This window comes from Coregonus lavaretus (assembly GCF_964263955.1).
Source record: "Coregonus lavaretus genome assembly, chromosome: 30".
Classification (NCBI taxonomy): Eukaryota; Metazoa; Chordata; class Actinopteri; order Salmoniformes; family Salmonidae; genus Coregonus; species Coregonus lavaretus.
This window is the reverse complement of record NC_140017.1, coordinates 2,433,217-2,457,988: the sequence shown is the minus strand read 5'-3', so window position 1 is coordinate 2,457,988 and position 24,772 is coordinate 2,433,217. Positions and strand designations below refer to the sequence as shown.

General features: G+C 41.0%; 1 protein-coding gene across 2 annotated transcripts in view; it reads left to right on the top strand.

The window, feature by feature from the left end:
- The window catches only part of b3glcta (beta 3-glucosyltransferase a), a 133,023-nt gene that overhangs the window by 17,981 nt on the left and 90,270 nt on the right, over positions 1–24,772 (top strand). For both annotated transcript variants that reach the window (XM_084148132.1, XM_084148133.1), the window contains exon 3: positions 16,498–16,541. In XM_084148132.1, the coding sequence (XP_084004258.1) occupies positions 16,498–16,541 (44 nt within the window). The remainder of the gene's footprint in view (positions 1–16,497; positions 16,542–24,772) is intronic.

Below are 24,772 nucleotides of genomic sequence, written 5' to 3'. Positions count from 1 at the left end.
TGACATCATGGGAAAATCAAAAGAAATCAGCCAAGACCTCAGAAAAAAAAATGGTAGTCATCCACAACTCTGGTTCATCCTTGGGAGCAATTTCCAAATGCCAGAAGGTACCACGTTCATCTGTACAAACAATAGTATGCAAGTATAAACACCATGGGACCACGCAGCCGTCATACCGCTCAGGAAGGAGACGTGTTCTGTCTCCTAGAGATGAACGTTCTTTGGTGCGAAAAGTGCAAATCAATCCCAGAACAACAACAAAGGACCTTGTGAAGATGCTTGAGGAAACCGGTACAAAAGTATCTATATCCACAGTAAAACAAGTCCTATATCGACATAACCTGAAAGGCCGCTCAGCAAGGAAAAAGCCACTGCTCCAAAAACGCCATAAAAAAGCCAGACTACGGTTTGCAACTGCACAAGCGGACAAAGGTCGTACCTTTTGGAGAAATATCCTCTGGTCTGATGTAACAAAAATAGAACTGTTTGGCCATAATGACCATCGTTATTTTTGGAGAAAAAAGGGGGTTGCTTGCAAGCCGAAGAACACCATCCCAACCGTGAAGCACGGGGGTGGCAGCATCATGCTGTGGGGGTGCTTTGCTGCAGGAGGGACTGGTGCACTTCACAATATAGATGGCATCATGAGGAAGGAAAATTATGTGGATATATTGAAGCAACATCTCAAGACATCAGTCAGGAAGTTTAAAGCTTGGTCGCAAATGAGTCTTCCAAATGGACAATGCATACTTCCAAAGTTGTGGCAAAATGGCTTAAGGACAACAAAGTCAAGGTATTGGAGTGGCCATTACAAAGCCCTGACCTCAATCCTATAGAACATTTGTGGGCGAGCAAGGAGGCCTACAAACCTGACTCAGTTACACCAGCTCTGTCAGGAGGAATGGGCCAAAATTGTGCGAAGCTTGTGGAAGGCTACCCGAAATGTTTGACCCAAGTTAAACAATTTAAAGGCAATGCTACCAAATACTAATTGAGTGTATGTAAACTTCTGACCCACTGGGAATGTGATGAAAGAAATAAAAGCTGAAATAAATCATTCTCTCTACTATTATTCTGACATTTCACATTCTTAAAATAAAGTGGTGATCCTAACTGACCTAAAACAGGGCATTTTTACTAGGATTAAATGTGAGGAATTATGAAATACTGAGTTGAAATGTATTTGGCTAAGGTGTATGTAAACTTCCGACTTCAACTGTATAAACACATGTACAGTACCAGTCAAAAGTTAGACACACCTATTCAGTCAAGGGTTTTTCTTTATTTTTACTATTTTCTACATTGTAGAACAATAGTGAAGACATCAAAACTATGAAATAGCACATATGGAATCATGTAGTAACCAAAAAAGTGTTAAACAAATCAAAATGTATTTTATATTTGAGATTCTTCAAATAACCTTGCACCCTCTTGGCATTCTCTCAACCAGCTTCACCTGGAATGCTTTTCCAACAGTCTTGAAGGAGTTCCCACATATGCTGAGCACTGCTTTTCCTTCACTCTGCTGTCCGACTAATCCCAAACCATCTCAATTGAGTTGAGGTCGGGGGATTGTGGAGGCCAGGTCATCTGATGCAGCACTCTATCACTCTCCTTCTAGGTCAAATAGCCCTTACACAGCCTGGAGGTGTGTTGGGTCATTGTCCTGTTGAAAAACAAATGATAGTCCCACAAAGCGCAAACCAGATGGGATGGCGTATTAATGCAGAATGCTGTGGTAGCCATGCTGGTTAAGTGTACGTTGAATTCTAAATAAATCACAGACAGTGTCACCAGCAAAGCACCCCCACACCATAACACCTCCTCCACTACGCTTTACGGTGGGAACTACACATGCGGAGATCATCGGTTCACCCACACCGCTTTTCACAAAGACACCGCGGTTGGAAACAAAAACCTCCAATTTGGACTCCAGACTCCAGAGTAGGAAAAGAGTTTCATTTCAATTAAAATGTTTTTTTTTTTTTTTTTTTTTTTTTTTTTTTGTCACATGCGGCGAATACAACCAGTTTAGACCTTACCATGAAATGCTTACTTACAAGCCCTTAACCAACAATACAGTTCAAGAAATAGAAATAGAAATAAGAAAATATTTACTAAATAAACGAAAGTAAAAAATATTATAAAAAGTAACACAATAAAATAACAATAACGAGGCTATATACAGGGGGTACCGGTACTGAGTCAATGTGCGGGGGTACAGGTTAGTCGAGGTAATTTGTACATGTAGGTAGGGGTAAAGTGACTATGCATAGATAATAAACAGTGTGTAGCAGCCGTGTAAAACAAAGGAAGGGGGGGTCGATGTAAATAGTCCGGGTGGCCATTTGATTAATTGTTCAGCAGTCTTATGGCTTGGGGGTAGAAGCTGTTAAGGAGCCTTTTGGACCTAGACTTGGCGCTCTGGTACCGCTTGCCGTGCGGTAGAAGAGAGACTCTATGATATGAGTCAGGGGCGAAAGAGGAAGATACAGTTTAGTCAGAGGAGCAGCTGGATGTGTTCTAATTACAGTCAGTGTTTTACCATATAGCTCATTCACTCATCCTAGTATAGAACCCAGAGTAGTTCAATGCTCATCTTCTTGATCAGCATCATGAATCATTCTATATTTTTACCTTTGTGTGTGTGTGTTTGTGTGTGTGTTTGTGTGTGCTACCAACCATGATCTACATGACGATCTCACAAAATCAATACATTTTCATGAAATAGGGCCTACCTTGTTGGTTTTTCCCTGACCTTAACATTAACACTGCATTTTTCATGGGTATTGAAAATATTCCTAGTCCTCTTACTGTGGTTTGAAGGTGAACACAGTGCTAATAAGGTGGCATTTTTAAAAGGTTTTGCTGTTGCACTGAGAAATAAAAGGGCAACCAGCTGAACAAATGTTGTCGTCACGACCAGTCAGAGGAAGTTGCTTTGAGGCACAGGATATCACGCATGCATGAAATATGGTGACACATGAAAAGCTTTCAAACAAAGATTCCCTCTCTCAATATAATATCTATTGTGTACAGGAAACCCATTCAACAATTCTAGATGAAGTTGCGTGGAAAAAGGAATGGGGGGGGCGAAATATACTTCTCCAATGGGCTAAGAAACTCAAAAGGGGTGATGATATTAATTAACAGTAATTTCGATCCGAATGTTCAAATTGTCCAAACAGATACGCAAGGTAGATGGATTATTTTAAATATGTTATTGGACCATAAACAAATATAGCTCATTAACCTTTACGGACCAAATAATGATGATCCACACTTCATTGAAAAAATGTATAATAAATAATTGACCTTGCAAACAATTCAAGACTAGATTATGGTGGGAGATTATAATACCGTTTTAAGTTGCTCAATGGACCGTAAAGGAAATCACACTACAAACAATCACCCTCATGCTCTTAAGGAAATCGTGAATGTCATGGATACAATTGAACTAGTAGCTATATGGAGGCTTAAATATCCTGATCTAGTGAGATATGCAGTGAGGGGAAAAAAGTATTTGATCCCCTGCTGATTTTGTACGTTTGCACACTGACAAAGACATGATAAGTCTATAATTTTAATGGTAGGTTTATTTGAACAGTGAGAGACAGAATAACAACAAAAAAATCCAGAAAAAAGCATGTCAAAAATGTTATGAATTGATTTGCATTCTAATGAGGGAAATAAGTATTTGACCCCTCTGCAAAACATGACTTAGTACTTGGTGGCAAAACCCTTGTTGGCAATCACAGAGGTCAGACGTTTCTTGTAGTTGGCCACCAGGTTTGCACACATCTCAGGAGGGATTTTGTTCCACTCCTCTTTGCAGATCTTCTCCAAGTCATTAAGGTTTCGAGGCTGACGTTTGCCAACTCAAACCTTCAGCTCACTCCACAGATTTTCTATGGGATTAAGGTCTGGAGACTGGCTAGGCCACTCCAGGACCTTAATGTGCTTCTTCTTGAGCCACTCCTTTGTTGCCTTGACCGTGTGTTTTGGGTCATTGTCATGCTGGAATATCCATCCACGACCCATTTTCAATGCCCTGGCTGAGAGAAGGAGGTTCTCACCCAAGATTTGACAGTACCTGGCCCCGTCCATCGTCCCTTTGATGCGGTGTAGTTGTCCTGTCCCCTTAGCAGAAAAACACCCCCAAAGCATAATGTTTCCACCTCCATGTTTGACGGTGGGGATGGTGTTCTTGGGGTCATAGGCAGCATTCCTCCTCCTCCAAACAAAAATCCAGAAAATCACATTGTATGATTTTTAAGTAATTAATTTGCATTTTATTGCATAACATAAGTATTTGATACATCAGAAAAGCAGAACTTAATATTTGGTACAGAAACCTTTGTTTGCAATTACAGAGATCATACGTTTCCTGTAGGTCTTGACCAGGTTTGCACACACTGCAGCAGGGATTTTGGCCCACTCCTCCATACAGACCTTCTCCAGATCCTTCAGGTTTCGGGGCTGTCGCTGGGCAATACGGACTTTCAGCTCCCTCCAAAGATTTTCTATTGGGTTCAGGTCTGGAGACTGGCTAGGCCACTCCAGGACCTTGAGATGCTTCTTACGGAGCCACTCCTTAGTTGCCCTGGCTGTGTGTTTCGGGTCGTTGTCATGCTGGAAGACCCAGCCACGACCCATCTTCAATGCTCTTACTGAGGGAAGGAGGTTGTTGGCCAAGATTTCGCGATACATGGCCCCATCCATCCTCCCCTAAATACGGTGCAGTCGTCCTGTCCCCTTTGCAGAAAAGCATCCCCAAATAATGATGTTTCCACCTCCATGCTTCACGGTTGGGATGGTGTTCTTGGGGTTGTACTCATCCTTCTTCTTCCTCCAAACACGGCGAGTGGAGTTTAGACCAAATAGCTCTATTTTTGTCTCATCAGACCACATGACCTTCTCCCATTCCTCCTCTGGATCATCCAGATGGTCATTGACACACTTCAGACGGGCCTGGACATGCGCTGGCTTGAGCAGGGGGACCTTGCGTGCACTGCAGGATTTTAATCCATGACGGCGTAGTGTGTTACTAATGGTTTTCTTTGAGACTGTGGTCCCAGCTCTCTTCAGGTCATTGACCAGGTCCTGCCGTGTAGTTCTGGGCTGATCCCTCACCTTCCTCATGATCATTGATGCCCCACGAGGTGAGATCTTGCATGGAGCCCCAGACCGAGGGTGATTGACCGTCATCTTGAACTTCTTCCATTTTCTAATAATTGCGCCAACAGTTGTTGCCTTCTCACCAAGCTGCTTGCCTATTGTCCTGTAGACCATCCCAGCCTTGTGCAGGTGTACAATTTTATCCCTGATGTCCTTACACAGCTCTCTGGTCTTGGCCATGGTGGAGAGGTTGGAGTCTGTTTGATTGAGTGTGTGGACAGGTGTATTTTATACAGGTAACGAGTTCAAACAGGTGCAGTTAATACAGGTAATGAGTGGAGAACAGGAGGGCTTCTTAAAGAAAAACTAACAGGTCTGTGAGAGCAGGAATTCTTACTGCTTGGTAGGTGATCAAATACTTATGTCATGCAATAAAATACAAATTAATTAATTAAAAATGATACAAATACATTGATGGAAGTTACAATTTATCTGCAATATTAAAACTGATCTACCCCCTAAAAAAACAAAAAAAAAATAGAAGAAAAAATAGAAGAAAAAAAATAGATCCCCCTCTCTCTTCGACCATGTACATTGCTAAAATATCAAAGGGAGTAGTGAGCTGTCTCTCTCCATTGTAAGTGAGTTGGAGAGTGGAGACATTGTTGAAAACAACAAGGCTAACCTGATTATACTGCAGGGTGTGTAGTGAGGTCCTCTCAGCAGTAGCACTTGTGGCATCATGCAGGCAGCGCACGCCGAGCGTGTGCAATTCATCTGGCTTTCCCCCCCTCTGTCTGTCTTTGCCCATCTTTCTCTAGGGACCACCATGAAAAGATGGCAAGTTGCGACAGATGTAGCAGAATGGGGAGTGAACTTGGATGTATTCCTGCAGGAAGCTGGGTTTCGAGCCAAATGTTGCATTTTTAATCCTTGCTGACAGGATTGAGAGCCTGGAAGACCAGATGAGAATGTTGCAGACAGTGTTTCTGTGTGATGCTCAGGAAATTATCAGGTTTTTGGTGGATCCCAGATTGTTTGTGTTACTTACTCTGATTAATCCATCATTAAGTGGATTTTAGACCGCTTTCCATTTCTCAACTATTCTTCAAGATTGGGATTTCACGCTCCCAACTTTTGTAGTTTATCTTTAGAATAATTGACATGCTACTGTAACAGCCTTTCTCTCTAAGCCGATCAGCTGACACAAGACAAGCTGGAGGTGAAATTGGCCTCTCCTCTCTTTGTGTGCTGAGGGAGAGCTATTAAAAACCCAAATGAAAGCCCTTATTTTTTAAATATTTTCGAGATCCTCTTAACAATCGGGTGCAATGGTCCTCTGATAGATTTTGCCTATCATTTTTCCCATTTCAGAATTTGGCCATTCACGTCACGTTTATGATCATTTCATAGAGTGATTAAAGGGATACTTTGGGATTTTGGCAATGACGCCCGTTACTAATTTTCTTCAATGAGTCGGACGAGAGGGATTTGCTCCAGACACCCGCCAGGGCCCTCATCCCCAAAAAGTATATTTGGGTTATTGAACTACAGTAGGTAAAGTGGATTTACATCCGGTAACGGAATTACGATAACGGAATTACATCATAGGTCACTGATCTGACTACATAAATGCATAATTATGAATATCATTCTCTTCATGTTGATGTGTCCTGAATAGGTACACCAAGGTAGAAATATGCAAAATCCTTATTTATTTTTTTGTTTTTTCTTGGCCCATCCTCTTCGGAGGCCGGGGACAAAAGTAACTTTGTTCTACATTATTGTTTTTACTGCTTTTTTGTTACATATACATTTTACATACATGGTACTTTTCTACACAGCATTCACATAACAATGGTATCATTTTTATATATACACAATAAAAAAACAAGAGAACTCAGACATCTCCGATCTCTTACGTTAAATCCTAAAATTGATTAAATAATTTTTTTTCATCAAATCCACACACAATATCCCATAATGACAAAGCGGAAATAGTTTTTAAAAAAATGTTTGCAAATGTATTATAAATAAAAACAGAATATCTTATTTACATAGTATTCAGACCCTATGCTATGACACTCGAAATTGAGCTCTGGAGGAAACCTGGCACCATCCCTACGGTGAAGCATGGTGGTAGCAGCATCATGCTGTGGGGATGTTTTTCAGCAGCAGAGACTGGGAGACTAGTCAGGACCGAGGGAAAGATGAACGGAGCAAAGTACAGAGAGATTCTTGATGAAAACCTGCTCCGGAGCGCTCAGGACCTCAGACTGGGGTGAATGTTCACCTTCCAACAGGACCACAACCCTAAGCACACAGACAAGACAATGCAGGAGTGGCTTCGGGACAAGTCTCTGAATGTCCTTGAGTGGCCCAGCCAGAGCCCAGACTTGAACCTGATTGAACATCTCTGGAGAGACCTGAAAATAGCTGTGCACCGACGCTCCCCATCTAACCTGACAGAGCTTGAGAGGATCTGTTGAGAAGAATCTGAGAAACTCCCCAAATACAGGTGTGCCAAGCTTGTAGGGTCATACCCAAGAAGACTCAAGGCTGTAATCTGCCAAAGGTGCTTCAACAAAGTACTGAGTAAAGGGTCTAAATACTTATGTAAATGTGCAAAAATGTCTAAAAAACTGTTTCTGCTTTGTCATTATGGGGTATTGTGTGTAGATTGAATCAGGAAAAAAACCAATTTAATCCATTTCAGAATAAGGCTGTTATGTAACAAAATGTGTAAAAAGTCAAGGGGTCTGAAAACTTTCCGAATGCACTGTATATAACATTCTATTGGTGCAATAATTTTGTATAATTATTTAAATAGAATCAAGCGTTGTTTTGTGTATCAGTTCATACACCATGTGCCATGGAATCGGTACATTGAACATCTCTTCCCAGCTATTTTGCAACGTTTATGGCGCAGCTGTTAACTGGTATATTTGTCTATTTATTCCAATCTTTTTCAGCCAATTTTGGTCTTTAAAAAATGGCAGACAAACAAGTTCCTTAACTTCTCCCCACTCTCCTCCGTTTCTGCAATCAGTTGTTTGTAACTTTGGATTGAGAAAACATTCCCAAATATTTTTGATAGCTGCAAGTGGAACATAACTCCACCATTCATATTCATAATATCATTAATAGATATAATACAATTTGTTTAATCATTATTTTACTTTAACCATAATATTTGATCTGTATTTTCTGGAGGGTAAAATTGTAATCAGCTTTGTATGGCTTGTTTAAGAATGCGATACTTTGAACAAGGTTTCATTTTCAATTAATGGAAAATGAGAAGTTGTAATCCGTATAAAGGCAAAAAGGCTTATTTTTTAACAAAGGATACATTTAGTAACCTCTGTGTCCGTGTGTCCGTGTCCCCCAGCTGCTGCGTATCGGCGTCCCCGGGCAGTGCTGCGTCCATGCGTCGGCCTCTCAGTGCTCCCGTACCCGGGCCTTCCTATGCGTAGACCTAGTTGAGCTGGTAGTCCTCTGTGTCTCGCTGGTATTTCTTGATCTTTGTTGCTTGTAGCAGGTTTTTGTATTTCCCAATGGACTGTTTGATTGAGTTGTCTATGGCTGTGAGGTCTGGGCCTAGAATCTCCATCATTATACCCTTGTGTTCAAAGATATGAGCTTCAACCTCTCACTTCTTTCAACACATGTTCAATGATTAATAGCATTAAATCTAAAGAACATTTGTTGAGGATTTCTCCCCATTTCCTGCGTATATGTGGTGGTGAACATTACTGAGTGTTCTTTAGCTCTAGTGGGTCTTTTTTGTAGCAGTTCATCTATGAAAACTTACTTGATATGTCGATGTCCTCTTTTTGGTTTTGCAGATGTGTTTAATACATTTTATGTACATACTTTATTTGAATACTTATTAAATGCACATTGTTATATTTGGTAACACTTTTATTAATTTTTTATTTTTCCTTGACTCTAACCCCATTCATCCCCAAACACTTTTAAAAATTAAAAAACACTCACAAAAGCTTGAGGCAGATTGAGGCCTTGAGTCGATTTACGTAAGCTTAATAAAGAACAGTGATACTAGCAAGTGCAATATGCGAGTTTCTCTTTTCTTTTAGGTTATTGTCCTGCTGAAAGGTTAATTAATCTCCCAGTGTCTGGTGGAAAGCAGACTGAACCAGGTTTTCCTCTAGGAATTTGCCTGTGCTTAGTTCCATTCAATTACATTTTTTATTCTGAAAAACTCCCCAGTCCTTAACCCCATAAGGTCGATGTCCGTGCCCCTGTGGAAAGCAATTAGCATAATAAAAAAATCCCCATAAAAATCTGTCAGTTTAATCTAGAGATATCTGGTTAGAGCCGTGTTTGTCAGACCATGAGACATCCCCAAAATCAGTATTCTCACAAAAGCGTCTGTAGCGTCCGAACGGTTTTGCCGACAAACTATTATGACCCCTCTATGGAAAGATGACATCAGACTCTCACAATGGTGTTTTGCGCTATGACCCCCACAAGCGTCTTGGGACTCATCTGAAGTCGGTACAGCCGATCTGCCAACTTCTGTCTGTAGCGTCCGAACAGTTTGGGCTACACACTAATATGACCCATCTGTGTTTTTGTTTTGTTCTAGGACGCCCACAGGCCCCACAAGACTCATTTATGGAAGTATACAGTATATGGAGACAGTTTAGTGAAAATAATAAGGGGTTAAATACTTGTAATAGATATAGGATAGACACTTAAGAACAAACTTCCTTTAGATTTGTTTTGAGGACTATCTGTTGTTCCATGTAGTGAATCTGTTATTCAATGCGTTTGTATGGGCTAATAGCAGTAATGGCAAATATAATTTTTCATCACGGCTTAGACAGGGCTTCGACTCTGATGGGTTAATGATTACAAGCATACACATAACATGATGCAGCCACCACTATGCTTGAAAATATGTAGAGTGGTACTCAGTAATGTGTGGTATTGGATGTGCCCCAAACATAATACTTTGGATTCAGACAAAAATGTAATGCTTTGGCACATGTTTTACAGGAGAGGAGAGTGAGAGTGAGAGGGAGGGGTTGTCCAGACTGTTTTCACGGTCTTGCTTTGACAAAGAGAAAAAAACTGTTATGAGCTGAACATAACAGTATGCCAGTGGAAGACAGTAGCAGGTGACCCAACTGTGGTTTGTGACTACTATGATTTCCCATTGTAGCCAATTCCATTACAGATTACAGATTTAATCACTTAATAATTCATAAACAAACTTGATATCAGTAAAAACACTAACTAATTGGTAGGTCTACCTTTACTTGTTACTTCTATTAACTTTCATTATCCTCCCTCTTCATAATGGAGAGAGAATTTAAAATATCTTAAAGATACTGCCAATAAATTACACAATGTAAATTGGACATTATTTTCATGTTGCACATCTTTTAGTTGTCTCAATGCTTTCAATATTTGTATATGAATTTCGTTTTGTATATGAAGTTTGTTTGAGGTTTTTAATTAATTGAAATTTTGAGCTGTTGACATTTTAAAATATTGTCCCATGTACATTGTGTAATTTACTAACTAGCCCCATAGGGATATCAAATGTCAAACTAAATTGACCATGGGCATTACGATCGGGTCGTGTGCAGCTGCGCTCCGAATTGTTGATTACTTGGGTGCTGTGGGCAGGATTGAAATAAACCTAACCCAAGGAAAACTGTTACGGTACCCTTCATTCCATGACATACCATTATGATAAAAATGATCCTATTTAAAACATTTAGTTAATTTTAACACTAGAATAAAGGTTTAAGACTCATCGATGCCACATAGGCCGTTTTCAAATTGAGAAGTTGCTTTTTAGGGGCAGTCGCTCTTTAACCGTTCACATTCAGCTCTCTTTGGGAAGCTGATGCTGTTAAGAGCTGTTTGTGCTATTTGTGTAGCCAAAGCTGTTTGCGTTTATGTACGCTTAAGTTCTTAATGTTAATTATTGTTTTCTTGGCTGTTTGTTGAATAGCAGTAAGCACTCCGTGGAGCTGTGTGAGTCTGTCTCACGTTGATTACTTTAATTATATTCTGATGATCTCTCTTTACACCTCTATCCTTACATCCTTGTAAGTGCCTTGTAATAGAAAAATAATGTGCATTTTCCCTCTTTGGAAAAACAATTTCATTAAAGGTTGGTGTCCCTGAGATGCATTCACAGAGACTCTCTCTCACACACACACACACACAGTATACTGCCTTGCACTCTACTACACCACACCAGTAAATGTATTCTTGTGCCTGTGGCGAGACATTTGCAATCTAGTTGAGGAAATTGGCCTGTTTTTTGTTTTTATCCTGGTCTATTCAGTGTCGTTACTGGCTTATCCCTACTTTAACTAGTGGCCTGTTCTCGAGGCTGTTTTAATTTGAAGAGAACTGAACCCTGTGAATAATTTAGTAAGAGATACACTGTACCATGGCCATGGCCATGGAGGATGTTTATTACAGACCAGGGTTGTGTTCATTAGGCACCAAACTAAAGCCAGACTGATCGATCGGTTGACCGATATTATCTGCTGATGTTGGCCTTTTTTGGCTTTTACAGATATATCGGTATCTTTAAACCACAGATATTATTTATCCGGGATCTTGTTTCCCATGAGTATGGTAGTCGCTCTAATCCCCTACTCTGAAGCTGTGCCCAGATATTTGAGTGTTCAAGAGACACTTTTGTAGTAGAGTTTCTGGCGCTGATATCCACCCAGAGGGGGTTATATGATTGGTGAAATCTTTTCGAAAGTTGCATAAACACGCAGGCTTATAAAATATTTAAAAAAAGCCATGGACTTGAAGTTGGAAGCTTTTGTGAAAAACCATACATGGTATACTTACGGATAGCCAGGAGCACACTTCAACACTCAGACATTATTTAAAATGAAGCATTAGTGAGTCCACCAGATCAGAGGCAGTAGGGATGACCAGGGATTTTCTCTTGATAAGTGTGTTTAATTGGACCATTTCCCTGTCCTGCTAAGCAAAATGTAACAAATACTTTTGGGTGTCAGGGAGAATGTATGGAGTAAAAAGTACATTATTTTCTTTAGGAATGTAGTGAAGTAAAAGTTGTCAAAAATATAAATAGTAAAGTACAGATATCCCAAAAAACTACTTAAGAAGTACTTTAAAGCATTTTTACTTAAGTACTTTACACCGCTGGAAAGTGTACACCGCTTTATCTCTTGACCAGCGTTCAGATTCACTGTTAAAACTGCTATCCTTCGGGCTTACCTGTTGGATCCAGAGGCATACAGATCACAATGCCATGTTGAATTTGCAAGGAAACAAGAATGTATTTTTGATCGGTGGCGTGATTCTCAAGAGGTCAAGGACCTTGAGGATACACACTACCAGTCAAAAGTTTGGACACACCTACTCATTCAAGGGTTTTTCTTTATTTTTACTCATTTTTACATTGTACATTGTTTTAGATTCCGTCTCTCACAGTTGAAGTGTACCTATGATAAAGTAGTAGGAAAGTAGGAAAACCTGCAAAATCGGCAGTGTATCAAATACTTGTTCTCCCCACTGTGTGTGTATGTATATGTGTGTGTATATATATATATATATACAGTGGGAAGAACAAGTATTTGATACACTGCCGACTTTGCAGGTTTTCCTACTTACAAAGCATGTAGAGGTCTGTAATTTTTATCATAGGTACACTTCAACTGTGAGAGACGGAATCTAAAACAAAAATCCAGAAAATCACATTGTATGATTTTTAAGTAATTCATTTGCATTTTATTGCATGACATAAGTATTTGATACATCAGAAAAGCAGAACTTAATATTTGGTACAGAAACCTTTGTTTGCAATTACAGAGATTATACGTTTCCTGTAGGTCTTGACCAGGTTTGCACACACTGCAGCAGGGATTTTGGCCCACTCCTCCATACAGACCTTCTCCAGATCCTTCTGGTTTTGGGGCTGTCGCTGGACAATACGGACTTTCAGCTCCCTCCAAAGATTTTCGATTGGGTTCAGGTCTAGAGACTGGCTAGGCCACTCCTGGACCTTGAGATGCTTCTTACGGAGCCACTCCTTAGTTGCCCTGGCTGTGTGTTTCGGGTCGTTGTCATGCTGGAAGACCCAGCCACGACCCATCTTCAATGCTCTTACTGAGGTAAGGAGGTTGTTGGCCAAGATCTCGCGATACATGGCCCCATCCATCCTCCCCACAATACGGTGCAGTCGTCCTGTCCCCTTTGCAGAAAAGCATCCCCAAAGAATGATGTTTCCACCTCTGTACTTCACGGTTGGGATGGTGTTCTTGGGGTTGTACTCATCCTTCATCTTCCTCCAAACACGGCGAGTGGAGTTTAGACCAAAAAGCTATATTTTTGCTCATCAGACCACATGACCTTCTCCCATTCCTCCTCTGGATCATCCAGATGGTCATTGGCAAACTTCAGATGGGCCTGGACATGCGCTGGCTTGAGCAGGGGGACCTTGTGTGCGCTGCAGGATTTTAATCCATGACGGCGTAGTGTGTTACTAATGGTTTTCTTTGAGACTGTGGTCCCAGCTCTCTTCAGGTCATTGACCAGGTCCTGCCGTGTAGTTCTGGGCTGAGCCCTCACCTTCCTCATGATCATTGATGCCCCACGAGGTGAGATCTTGCATGGAGCCCCAGACCGAGGGTGATTGACCGTCATCTTGAACTTCTTCCATTTTCTAATAATTGCGCCAACAGTTGTTGCCTTCTCACCAAGCTGCTTGCCTATTGTCCTGTAGCCCATCCCAGCCTTGTGCAGGTCTACAATTTCATCCCTGATGTCCTAACACAGCTCTCTGGTTTTGGCCATTGTGGAGAGGTTGGAGTCTGTTTGATTGAGTGTGTGGACAGGTGTCTTTTATACAGGTAATGAGTTCAAACAGGTGCAGTTAATACAGGTAATGAGTGGAGAACAGGAGGGCTTCTTAAAGAAAAACTAACAGGTCTGTGAGAGCCAGAATTCTTACTGGTTGGTAGGTGGTCAAATACTTATGTCATGCAATAAAATGCAAATGAATTACTTAAAAAATCATACAATGTGATTTTCTGGATTTTTGTTTTAGCTTCCGTCTCTCACAGTTGAGTGTCTCCTGAGTGGCGCAGTGGTCTAAGGCACTGCATCGCAGTGCTAACTGTGCCACTAGAGATCCTGGTTCGAATCCAGGCTCTGTCGCAACCGGCCACGACCGGGAGACTCATGGGCGGCGCACTATTGGCCCAGCGTCGTCCAGGGTAGGGGAGGGAATGGCCGGCAGGGATGTAGCTCAGTTGATAGAGCATGGCGTTTGCAACGCCAGGGTTGTGGGTTCGTTTCCCAGGGGGGGGGGCAGTATAAAAAAAATATATATATATATATGTATTCACTAACTGTAAGTCGCTCTGGATAAGAGCGTCTGCTAAATGACTAAAATGTAATGTAAATGTGTACCTATGATAAAAAATTACAGACCTCTACATGCTTTGTAAGTAGGAAAACCTGCAAAATCGGCAGTGTATCAAATACTTGTTCTCCCCACTGTATATATATATATATATATATATATATGTATGTACAGTGGGGGAAAAAAGTATTTAGTCAGCCACCAATTGTGCAAGTTCTCCCACTTAAAAAGATGAGAGAGGCCTGTAATTTTCATCATAGGTACACGTCAACTATGACAGACAAAATGAGGAAAAAAAATCCAGAAAATCACATTGTAGGATTTTTAATGAATTTATTTGCAAATTATGGTGGAAAATAAGTATTTGGACAATAAAAAAAAGTTTCTCAATACTTTGTTATATACCCTTTGTTGGCAATGACACAGGTCAAACGTTTTCTGTAAGTCTTCACAAGGTTTTCACACAATGTTGCTGGTATTTTGGCCCTCTCCTCTAGAGCAGTGATGTTTTGGGGCTGTCGCTGGGCAACACGGACTTTCAACTCCCTCGAAAGATTTTCTATGGGGTTGAGATCTGGAGACTGGCTAGGCCACTCCAGGACCTTGAAATGCTTCTTACGAAGCCACTCCTTCGTTGCCCGGGCGGTGTGTTTGGGATCATTGTCATGCTGAAAGACCCAGCCACGTTTCATCTTCAATGCCCTTGCTGATGGAAGGAGGTTTTCACTCAAAATCTCACGATACATGGCCCCATTCATTCTTTCCTTTACACGGATCAGTCGTCCTGGTCCCTTTGCAGAAAAACAGCCCCAAAGCATGATGTTTCCACCCCCATGCTTCACAGTAGGTATGGTGTTCTTTGGATGCAAATAAGCATTCTTTGTCCTCCAAACACGACGAGTTGAGTTTTTACCAAAAAGTTATATTTTGGTTTCATCTGACCATATGACATTCTCCCAATCCTCTTCTGGATCATCCAAATGCACTCTAGCAAACTTCAGACGGGCCTGGACATGTACTGGCTTAAGCAGGGGGACACGTCTGGCACTGCAGGATTTGAGTCCCTGGCGGCGTAGTGTGTTACTGATGGTAGGCTTTGTTACTTTGGTCCCAGCTCTCTGCAGGTCATTCACTAGGTCCCCCCGTGTGGGTCTGGGGTTTTTGCTCACCATTCTTGTGATCATTTTGACCCCACGGGGTGAGATCTTGCGTGGAGCCCCAGATCGAGGGAGATTATCAGTGGTCTTGTATGTCTTCCATTTCCTAATAATTTGTCTGTCATAGTTGACGTGTACCTATGATGAAAATTACAGGCCTCTCTCATCTTTTTAAGTGGGAGAACTTGCACAATTGGTGGCTGACTAAATACTTTTTTCCCCCACTGTATATTCATAAGGCTATATTCTGTGTCCTTGCTGGCTTCTCCTCATCTTAATCAACACATCTCGTTCTCTCTCTCTCTGAAACTCTTAGGAGCCCTCCAAACTGCTGTTTTGATCCTCAGTATTGATTTGGAGTCCTCATGCGAAGGCCCGTTTTACCTTGAATCGATAGCGTTAAAATTAGATATAGGCTCTCCATGGTCTAATTGCAAACTTTGATAGATGAATGGTGGTGCACACAGACTGCGTACTATCAGAAACCCAACACACACACACACACACACACACACAGGAAAGAGCTTCCTCCCTGAGGGGACTTAAATCTCCTGATAACTTACCTTTCTGCTGCGAGATGGGCCCTAATGATGTTTCATTTGGCAGGTTCCTCTATACGGAGCACAGTCGTGACTATAAAGCACTCGGGGCCAATAGATATCTTTGGTGCACATTTCCATCAACCAGTATAAATGGTTCGACTTGCCTAGTTAAATAAAGGTTAAATAAAAGAAAGAAAGAAACAATTCATTGTCAGGCATTCAGTGACTTCAGTGTCTCATTTTGATGTGTGTTATTTAAAAATGTTTTTTTTGTTCTTTGCAGTTCCTGTCAACATTGCCACCGGTAGCTCAAGACAAGGCTCCCAGGTAAGGATCATTTTTTTTCGTCATTGCGTCATGGTGCCCCAATTATGCTGATTTGACTCTGACTTTATTTGAGTGCCTGTTGCTAATTTGTGCTTCTCATGTTTCTACCCGGTTCCCTCATCATCCCCTATTAAAGGTTTTGATTTCCTCAGCAACCTGAATCAACCCCAAGCTTTTCTGTTCTCTATCAACCACTTGATCAATGGCCTACGGGTCAAATCACCGCTATCGCTACAAATCCCTTTTTATCTCTTCTCTTTCTCGCCCTCAAGTAGCGGATCTGTTTTTTCTGATTACTGTTGATCTTTCTGTTATTTTCCTGTTTGTTTTCAATCACCTCTCAATAAATAATGAGGGTGTTCAGTCGCTCTAATTGTTATCGGTGTGAGGGGAACTCTGACAGGAGCTGCTTAGCTTCACACTCTGCTCTGTAATTCTCTCTGTTTACCTCATGTCAGCAGTTTCTGCCTCCCCCCTTTTTCGCATCTTCCCCCTTGTGTCCTCACCCACATACGTTCACAGTTTTTATATCATGTTTTTTCATCTGGCTTTTATCCGTTTAAAGCAGTGCCAGGCAGAGAAAAAAGTCACCAGGCGTAAAAAAACGACAGTGGAATCTAAAGGAGGGAGACCCAGAGACAGCGAGCGGTTGACTCCCGTTTACATTTGCCTCTGCAGCCAACAGACAAACTTTGACCACTGGTTTAAACTTCAAAGGATTTTTATTTGACTCCAAATGTAGTTTGCTTTGTGAATCCATTTCACTGACCACTTTTCCATCCATAGTTTTTATGTGAGTAAAGTCCTACCATATAAAACAAAATCACGACAGCTGTGATGGAAACAGGAAGTTTCGGTACAATTTGATAAATGCCAATGGATAATTTGTTCGTTCGACATGCTGGGATCATGTTGTGTCGGTAAAATTAATTATGGGGGAAATTGAGGTGGAAACACCTTAATGCGTATAAATTGATATATACTGTACAAAAATATAAACGCAACATGCAACAATTCCAGGAATCCTTGCTACATGGGGCCATGCATTATCATGCTAAAACATGAGGTGATGGCGGCGGTATCTCTGTGCATTTAAATTGCCATCGATAAAATGCATTTGTGTTCGTTGTCCGTAGCTCATGCCTGCCCATACCATAACCCCACCGCCACCATGGGGCACTCTGTTCACAACGTTGACATCAGCAAACCGCTCGCCCACACAATGCCATACACGTGGTCTGCGGTTTATTACAGACAGAAATACTCCTCAGTTTAATCAGCTGTCCGGGTGGCTGGTCTCAGCTGTCGGGGTGGCTGGCATGGTTACATGTGGTCTGCGGTTGTGAGGCCGGTTGGACGTACTGCCAAATTCTCTAAAACAACGTTGGAGGCGGCTTATGGTAGAGAAATTAACATTCAATTCTCTGGCCACAGCTATGGTGGACATTCCTGCAATCAGCATGCCAATTGCACGCTCCCTGAAAACTTGAGACATCTGTGGCATTGTGTTGTGTGACAAAACTGCACATTTTAGAGTGGTTTTTTATTGTCCCAAGGTACACCTGTGTAATGATCATGCTGTTTAATATGCCACACCTGTCAGGTGGATAGATTATCTTGGCAAAGGAGAATTGCTCACTAACAGGGATGTAAATACATATCTGCACAACATTTGAGAGAAGTAAGCTTTTTGTGCTTATTATTCTTTTTGTGGATATTTTATTTCAGCTCATGAAACATGGGACCAACACTTTACATGTTGCGTTTCTATTTTTTTCAGTGTAATAACCATCATATCGAAATAAACTTGAAGTCACGCAATTATATGGTGTGTGGTCCTCCCGCTATGACTCGGAAAATGCAGTTTATTAGGCTACAGATGAAATAAGTTATGAGGAACTTCACGGGGTGATGAAAGTGCCTGGTGATTTTGATGCTGCTTTCCAATACATTTCAAGGGTCTTATTCTGGTGACATGATCGATGCTTGACTGCCGTTTGACAAATACAAATATTCTCGCTCTTATCCATAATAATCTCATGTACATTTTTACATTTTAGTCATTTAGCAGACGCTCTTATCCAGAGTGACATACAGGAGCAATTAGGGTTAAGTGCCTTGCTCAAGGGCACATCGACAGATTGTTCACCTAGTCGGCTCGGGGATTAGAACCAGCGACCTTTCGGTTACTGGCACAACGCTCTTAACCACTCTTAACCACTAAGCTACCTACCGCCCCCCTAGACTAGTTTACCCACACTGTATCTGCAAGCTATTGTCTAGAGCGCAGGTGCCAAGACCAGAGTAGGCACATTTGCTATTTAACGCAACAGTTTTGACAAAACTATCGGTAGAGTTGAAAATGCGATGGAAACACATTGAACTTTAGATTTTTATTCAGTACATGAAAACTTAAGCGAAAATGAAAATGTTATGTGCTCTATGTCATCACGCACATTTTCTTCATGCAGATTCTTTTATATTCGCATGAATATCTGTCGGCAATTGGATGGAAACCTAGCTACTGATGCATTTCCATTCCTGTGCATCCAACTTTCATCTATTTTTGAAGCGTGCACGCACATGCGTATTAGGCTTGAGTTATATTACGATAGCATCGTCTATTGACGATAATTGACAGTCATCGTTGATGTGACAGATGATGGTTTAGCCTATTTTTAACTTTACTGGCACTGTCAGTAAAGAATGGCTTCGGACAGTGCACAGCAGGAGACATTCCAAGTAGTCTATTCCTATTTGCGAGGGATGTGCATCTCTCCTTACAAGCACGATTCGATACGCATCTAGATACATGGTCTCCGATACAATAAAGAAACAATACTTTTAGTTTGAAATGATTCGGTGCGATTCGATTATTGGAACGAATCAATACGATTCGGTACGACATGATTCGATGCACTAACAGTTTTTGCATGAACACATTAATTTTCCTTTCTAAATTAATATCTGATACTGATGGAGCTGAGAAGCTGAGCTGGCTCTGTCTGAGCTGACTTCTCTGAGTGGCCCTGTGTGTGTGTGTGTGTGTGTGTGTGTGTGTGTGTGTGTGTGTGTGTGTGTGTGTGTATGTGTGTGTGTATGTGTGTGTGTGTGTGTGTGTGTGTGTGTGTGTGTGTGTGTGTGTGTGTGTGTGTGTGTATGAATTATGTTGTGTGTGACCTGAGCCATAGGGCAGACTGAGCATCTACCAATATCAGAAATCCTTATCACACACTGATTAACTTGTCATATAGCAGATTAAAATGTTTTGAGCTAGTAATATGTCAATATTTATCTTTAGAAATGAGCTATGACATACACTGAGTGTACAAAACATTAGGAACACCTTCTCTTTCCATGACAGACTGACCAGGTGAATCCAGGTGAAAGATATGATCCCTTATTGTTGAGTACACTCAGTGTACATAGCCAATTAATATAACACAGCTTTGGATTTCACCCCCGTCTCAAATGCTGATCTCTTTTCCCATTCAGACCAATGATTGCAGTCCTTGTTATGAAATTACACCTTTACCCTGTTCATGTAAAAAGTACCAAATGAACTGACTGTTTAAAGCAAAACTACCAGAAATACAGTACCAGTCAAAAGTTTGGACACACCTACTCATTCCAGGGTTTTTCTTTATTTTTACTATTTTCTACATTGTGCAACAATAGTGAAGACATCAAAACTATGAAATAACACATATGGAATCATGTAGTAACCAAAGAAGTGTTAAACAAATCAAAATATATTTAATTTTTTAGTTTCTTCAAAGTAGCCACCCTTTGCCTTGATGACAGCTTTGCACGCTCTTGGCATTCTCTCAACCAGCTTTGAGGTAGTCACATGGAATGCATTTCAATTAACAGTTGTGCCTTGTTAAAGGTTAATTTGTGGAATTTCTTTCCTTAATGTGTTTGAACCAGTCAGTTGTGTTGTGACAATGTAGAGGTGGTATACAGAAGATAGCCCTATTTGGTAAAAGACCAAGTCCATATTATGGCAAGAACAGCTCAAATAAGCAAAGAGAAACGACATTCCATCATTACTTTAAGACATTTAGGTCAGTCAATCCGGAAAATTCCAAGAAGTTTCTTCAAGTACAGTCACAAAAACCATAAAGCGCTATGATGAAACTGGCTCTCATGAGGACCGCCACAGGAAAGGAAGACCCAGAGTTACCTCTGCTGCAGAAGATAAGTTCATTAGAGTTAGCTGCACCTCAGATTGCAGCCCAAATAAATGCTTCACAGAGTTCAAGTAACAGACACATCTCAACATCAACTTTTCAGAGGAGACTGCGTGAATCAGGCCTTCATGGTCGAATTGCTGCAAAGAAACCACTACTAAAGGACACCAATAAGAAGAATAAGACTTGCTTGGGCCAAGAAACACGAGCAATGGACATTAGACCGGTGGAAATCTGTCCTTTGGTCTGATGAGTCCAAATTTTAGATTTTTGGTTCCAACCGCCGTGTCTTTGTGAGAACAAAGGTGAACGGATGATCTCCGCGTGTGTGGTTCCCACCGTGAAGCATGGAGGATGAGGTGGGATGGTGTCGGGGTGCTTTGTTGGTGACACTGTCTGTGATTTATTTAGAATTCAAGGCACACTTAACCAGCATGGCTACCACAGCATTCTGCAGCGATACGCCATCCCATCTGGTTTGCGCTTAGTGGGACTATCATTTGTTTTTCAACAGGACAATGACCCAACACACCTCCAGGCTGTGTAAGGGTTATTTGACCAAGAAGGAGAGTGATGGAGTGCTGCATCAGATGACTTGGCCTCCACAATCACCCGACCTCAACCCAATTGAGATGGTTTGGGATGATTTGGACCGCAGAGTGTAGGAAAAGCAGCCAACAAGTGCTCAGCATATGTGGGAACTCCTTCAAGACTGTTGGAAAAGCATTCCAGGTGAAGCTGGTTGAGAGAATGCCAAGAGTGTGCAAAGCTGTCATCAAGGCAAAGGGTGGCTACTTTGAAGAATCTAAAATATATTTTGATTTGTTTAACACTTTTGGTTCCTACATGATTCCATGTGTTATTTCATAGTTTTGATGACTAAAGTATTATTCTACAATGTAGAAAATAGTAAAAATAAAGAAAAACCCTTGAATGAGTAGGTGTGTCCAAACTTTTGACTGATACTGTATATAGTACGGTGAACCTGGCAATCGAAAAGCCCCAATCAGCGGTTAAATGTGCAATCAGCAAGATGTGCGTTGTGTCTACTCCTGTCGCCTACACAACTCCACCGGTAAAACACTATTTTCTACAGCGAATTTGGTAACAATGACCCAGCAATTTGTCAATCAATTAATAATGTTTATGATTTAATATTGCGAAAGTCATTTTACAAACATCTGAATGCTGAATAAGCCGTGCAGACGTAGCCTAGGAATATCAGAACAGGGATAGGGTAGGCCTACCTCTCATTGGCGCAATCAGCTGTGTCTTCTGCACTGTGTGCACAGTTGTTAGTGTTGAATAGCCAGCTAGCTAACATAGCATCCCTCTCTGTTTGAGCCGGGTGTTTGAGTACGCTAAACTAGCTAGCTGCATTCGCTAGCTAAGTGAAAGTGAAAAAAATACTACAGAATATAGCTAGCTCTCTCTCTCTCTTGCTTCTCCTTAATTTTTAAATAAATACATTTGTTCAAAACTATTCAACTATTGTCTTTCTCTCTCTTTGAGTGAAATACTCACCACATTTTATGCACTGCGGTGCTAGCTAGCTGTAGCTTTATACTTTCAGTACTAGTTTCACTGTCTGATCCTTTGATTGGGTGGACAACATGTCAGTTCATACTGCAAGAGCTCTGATAGGTTGGAGGACGTCCTCCTGTAGTTGTCGTAATTACTGTGTAAGTTTATGGAAGGGGGTGAGAACCATGAGCTTCCTAGGTTTTGTATTCAAGTCAATGTACCCAGAGGAGGACGGAAACTAGCTGTCCTCCGGCTACATCATGGCGCTAACCTACAGAGTGCTGTTGAGGCTACTGTAGACCTTCATTGCAAAACAGTGTGTTTTTGATCAATTATTTGGTGACGTGAATATATTTAGTATAGTTATCTAAAAATGATAACTTTTTTAATTTTTCACTATTTTAATTTTTATGAAACTAACTGAGATGGATGTTCCTCCCCTTCCTCCTCTGAGGAGCCTCCACTGATATACATACAGAACACAATAGAGGGATGTAGGCTAGACAGAGCGGATCATTTCACCAAAGCAGCGCAAAAAAAAGACATCAGAAAATAGTTTCTCTCCCTCTCCCTCTCTCGTCAGACAGATGCATGGGCCTTATAGCCTAAACCTATTAATTTGTTTTATAACGGGCACTCTTCAACTATCGTGTCTAGCTGTTTTCCCTTCTCTCTCCATTCGATATAAAAATTACATGAGTACGCTTTCATTGTTTTATGCATTGCTTTCTCCCGATCAAACAATGAATTAATGTTATGGATTTCCATCTGAAAATGTTATTTGAATAGCCTAAAAATGTAAGGTAACCTAATAATGAGAGAGAACAAACAATATCAATAGCCTATAGAAAAATAGAATGACCAGTTGAATCAAGTTTAAGCTTATTAAGAAGTAAATTATCTGTGCGTGTTCGAAAGATCCAACAATGTGAGATTGATCTTCCTACTAGGCCCATCATAAAAGCTTCAAGACAAGTTAAAGTTATGAACTGTATCCTATTTCCCAAATATTCAAATAGCCTAAGAAGTAGTTGTCCTAAATGTGCCGCTTTCAAAAAGAACAAGAATGAAAGTCGGAGTCTATAGGTGTAAAGGCACAGCTTTATGAGAGATAGAAAAAACAATAGACCTATTAAGAAATGAGGAATTATTATCCAGTTCTGAAGATAGCCCATGATTTATAACTCACTATGGTAAGACAGCCTGTTCCTCATCAGTTGACTGTGACTCCATTATGTGCGCCACACACACACACACACACACACACACACACACACACACACACACACACACACACACACACACACACACACACACACACACACACACACACACGATTAAGCCTAGTCATTGACTAAAAATAAACTCCAATGGAGAATCTCAGTTGAACATGCTTCTTAATCTGTGTCCGAGATATTTTCCATTGGGTCGATGGTCTTCCCAAAACTTTTCAAAACATTGTTTATGACATGGTAATTCTCAGCAATTTCACTTATTTTTCACGGCCCTTATTTAGCTAAATTCTTGATTGTTGTTAGACATTGAAAGCACTCTATATGAGTTCTCACTTGCACTGAGAAATAGGTGCTTTACAATTGTATGGTTTCAACGCTCTCCTAACACGCTAATACACTTTGGCAATTTGTCCCTTTTCTGTGTAAAAATTACAAATTGCTTTTTTAATATCCATACATCGTATTTTTAAAATCCCCACTCCAATTACATAATTTCTTGCCCCAGGTGAGTGGTGGTTTTAGATTGAACATGGGTGGGTGAGAAACATCCATCCCTACTCCAAGATCTGAAGGAAGAAAGTAGGGGTTGAAAGAGTCCTATGGGCCCTGCTCAAAAGTAGTGCACTACATAAGAAATAGGGTGCCATTTGGGATATACTCTAGGTCTTAGAATCAGCAGGTGTCCTTGATTGGATAGCACTTATTAACCAGGCTCTGGAAGACGTGGCTGTCAGCTGACCCGCCACTAACCCCAATTGAAATAATATTGAAATATACAACTACTTTCTCTCCAAGCCTCTCCAAGATGTAATGCCCCTGATCTTTCTCAACCCCTGTAACCCCCATTTTATATATAGATGGCAATAGATGTATTATAGATGTGTAGTATGTATGAAATGTATAGGCTGCATCCCAGAATGGCACTCTATTCCCATAGTGCACTACTTTTGACCCCTATGGGCCCGTAGTAGGGATAGAGTTCCATTTGGGACGCAGATATAGCCTCTGATCACTCTCCAGCCCTGTCTGTGCCATAGGTGAGAGCTATGCAGATAAATGTTCCCATGTCGACAGACACTGCAGATGAACAGACTAGAGTCAATCAGTCCTACATGGTGCTACTAGCCAAGTTTTGAGGCTAACATTTGTATTTGTATTTGTATTTGTTATGGATCCCCGTTAGCTGCTGCCAAGGCAACAGCTACTCTTCCTGGGGTCCAGCAAAATTAAGGCAGTTATACATTTACATTTACGTAATTTAGCAGACGCTCTTATCCAG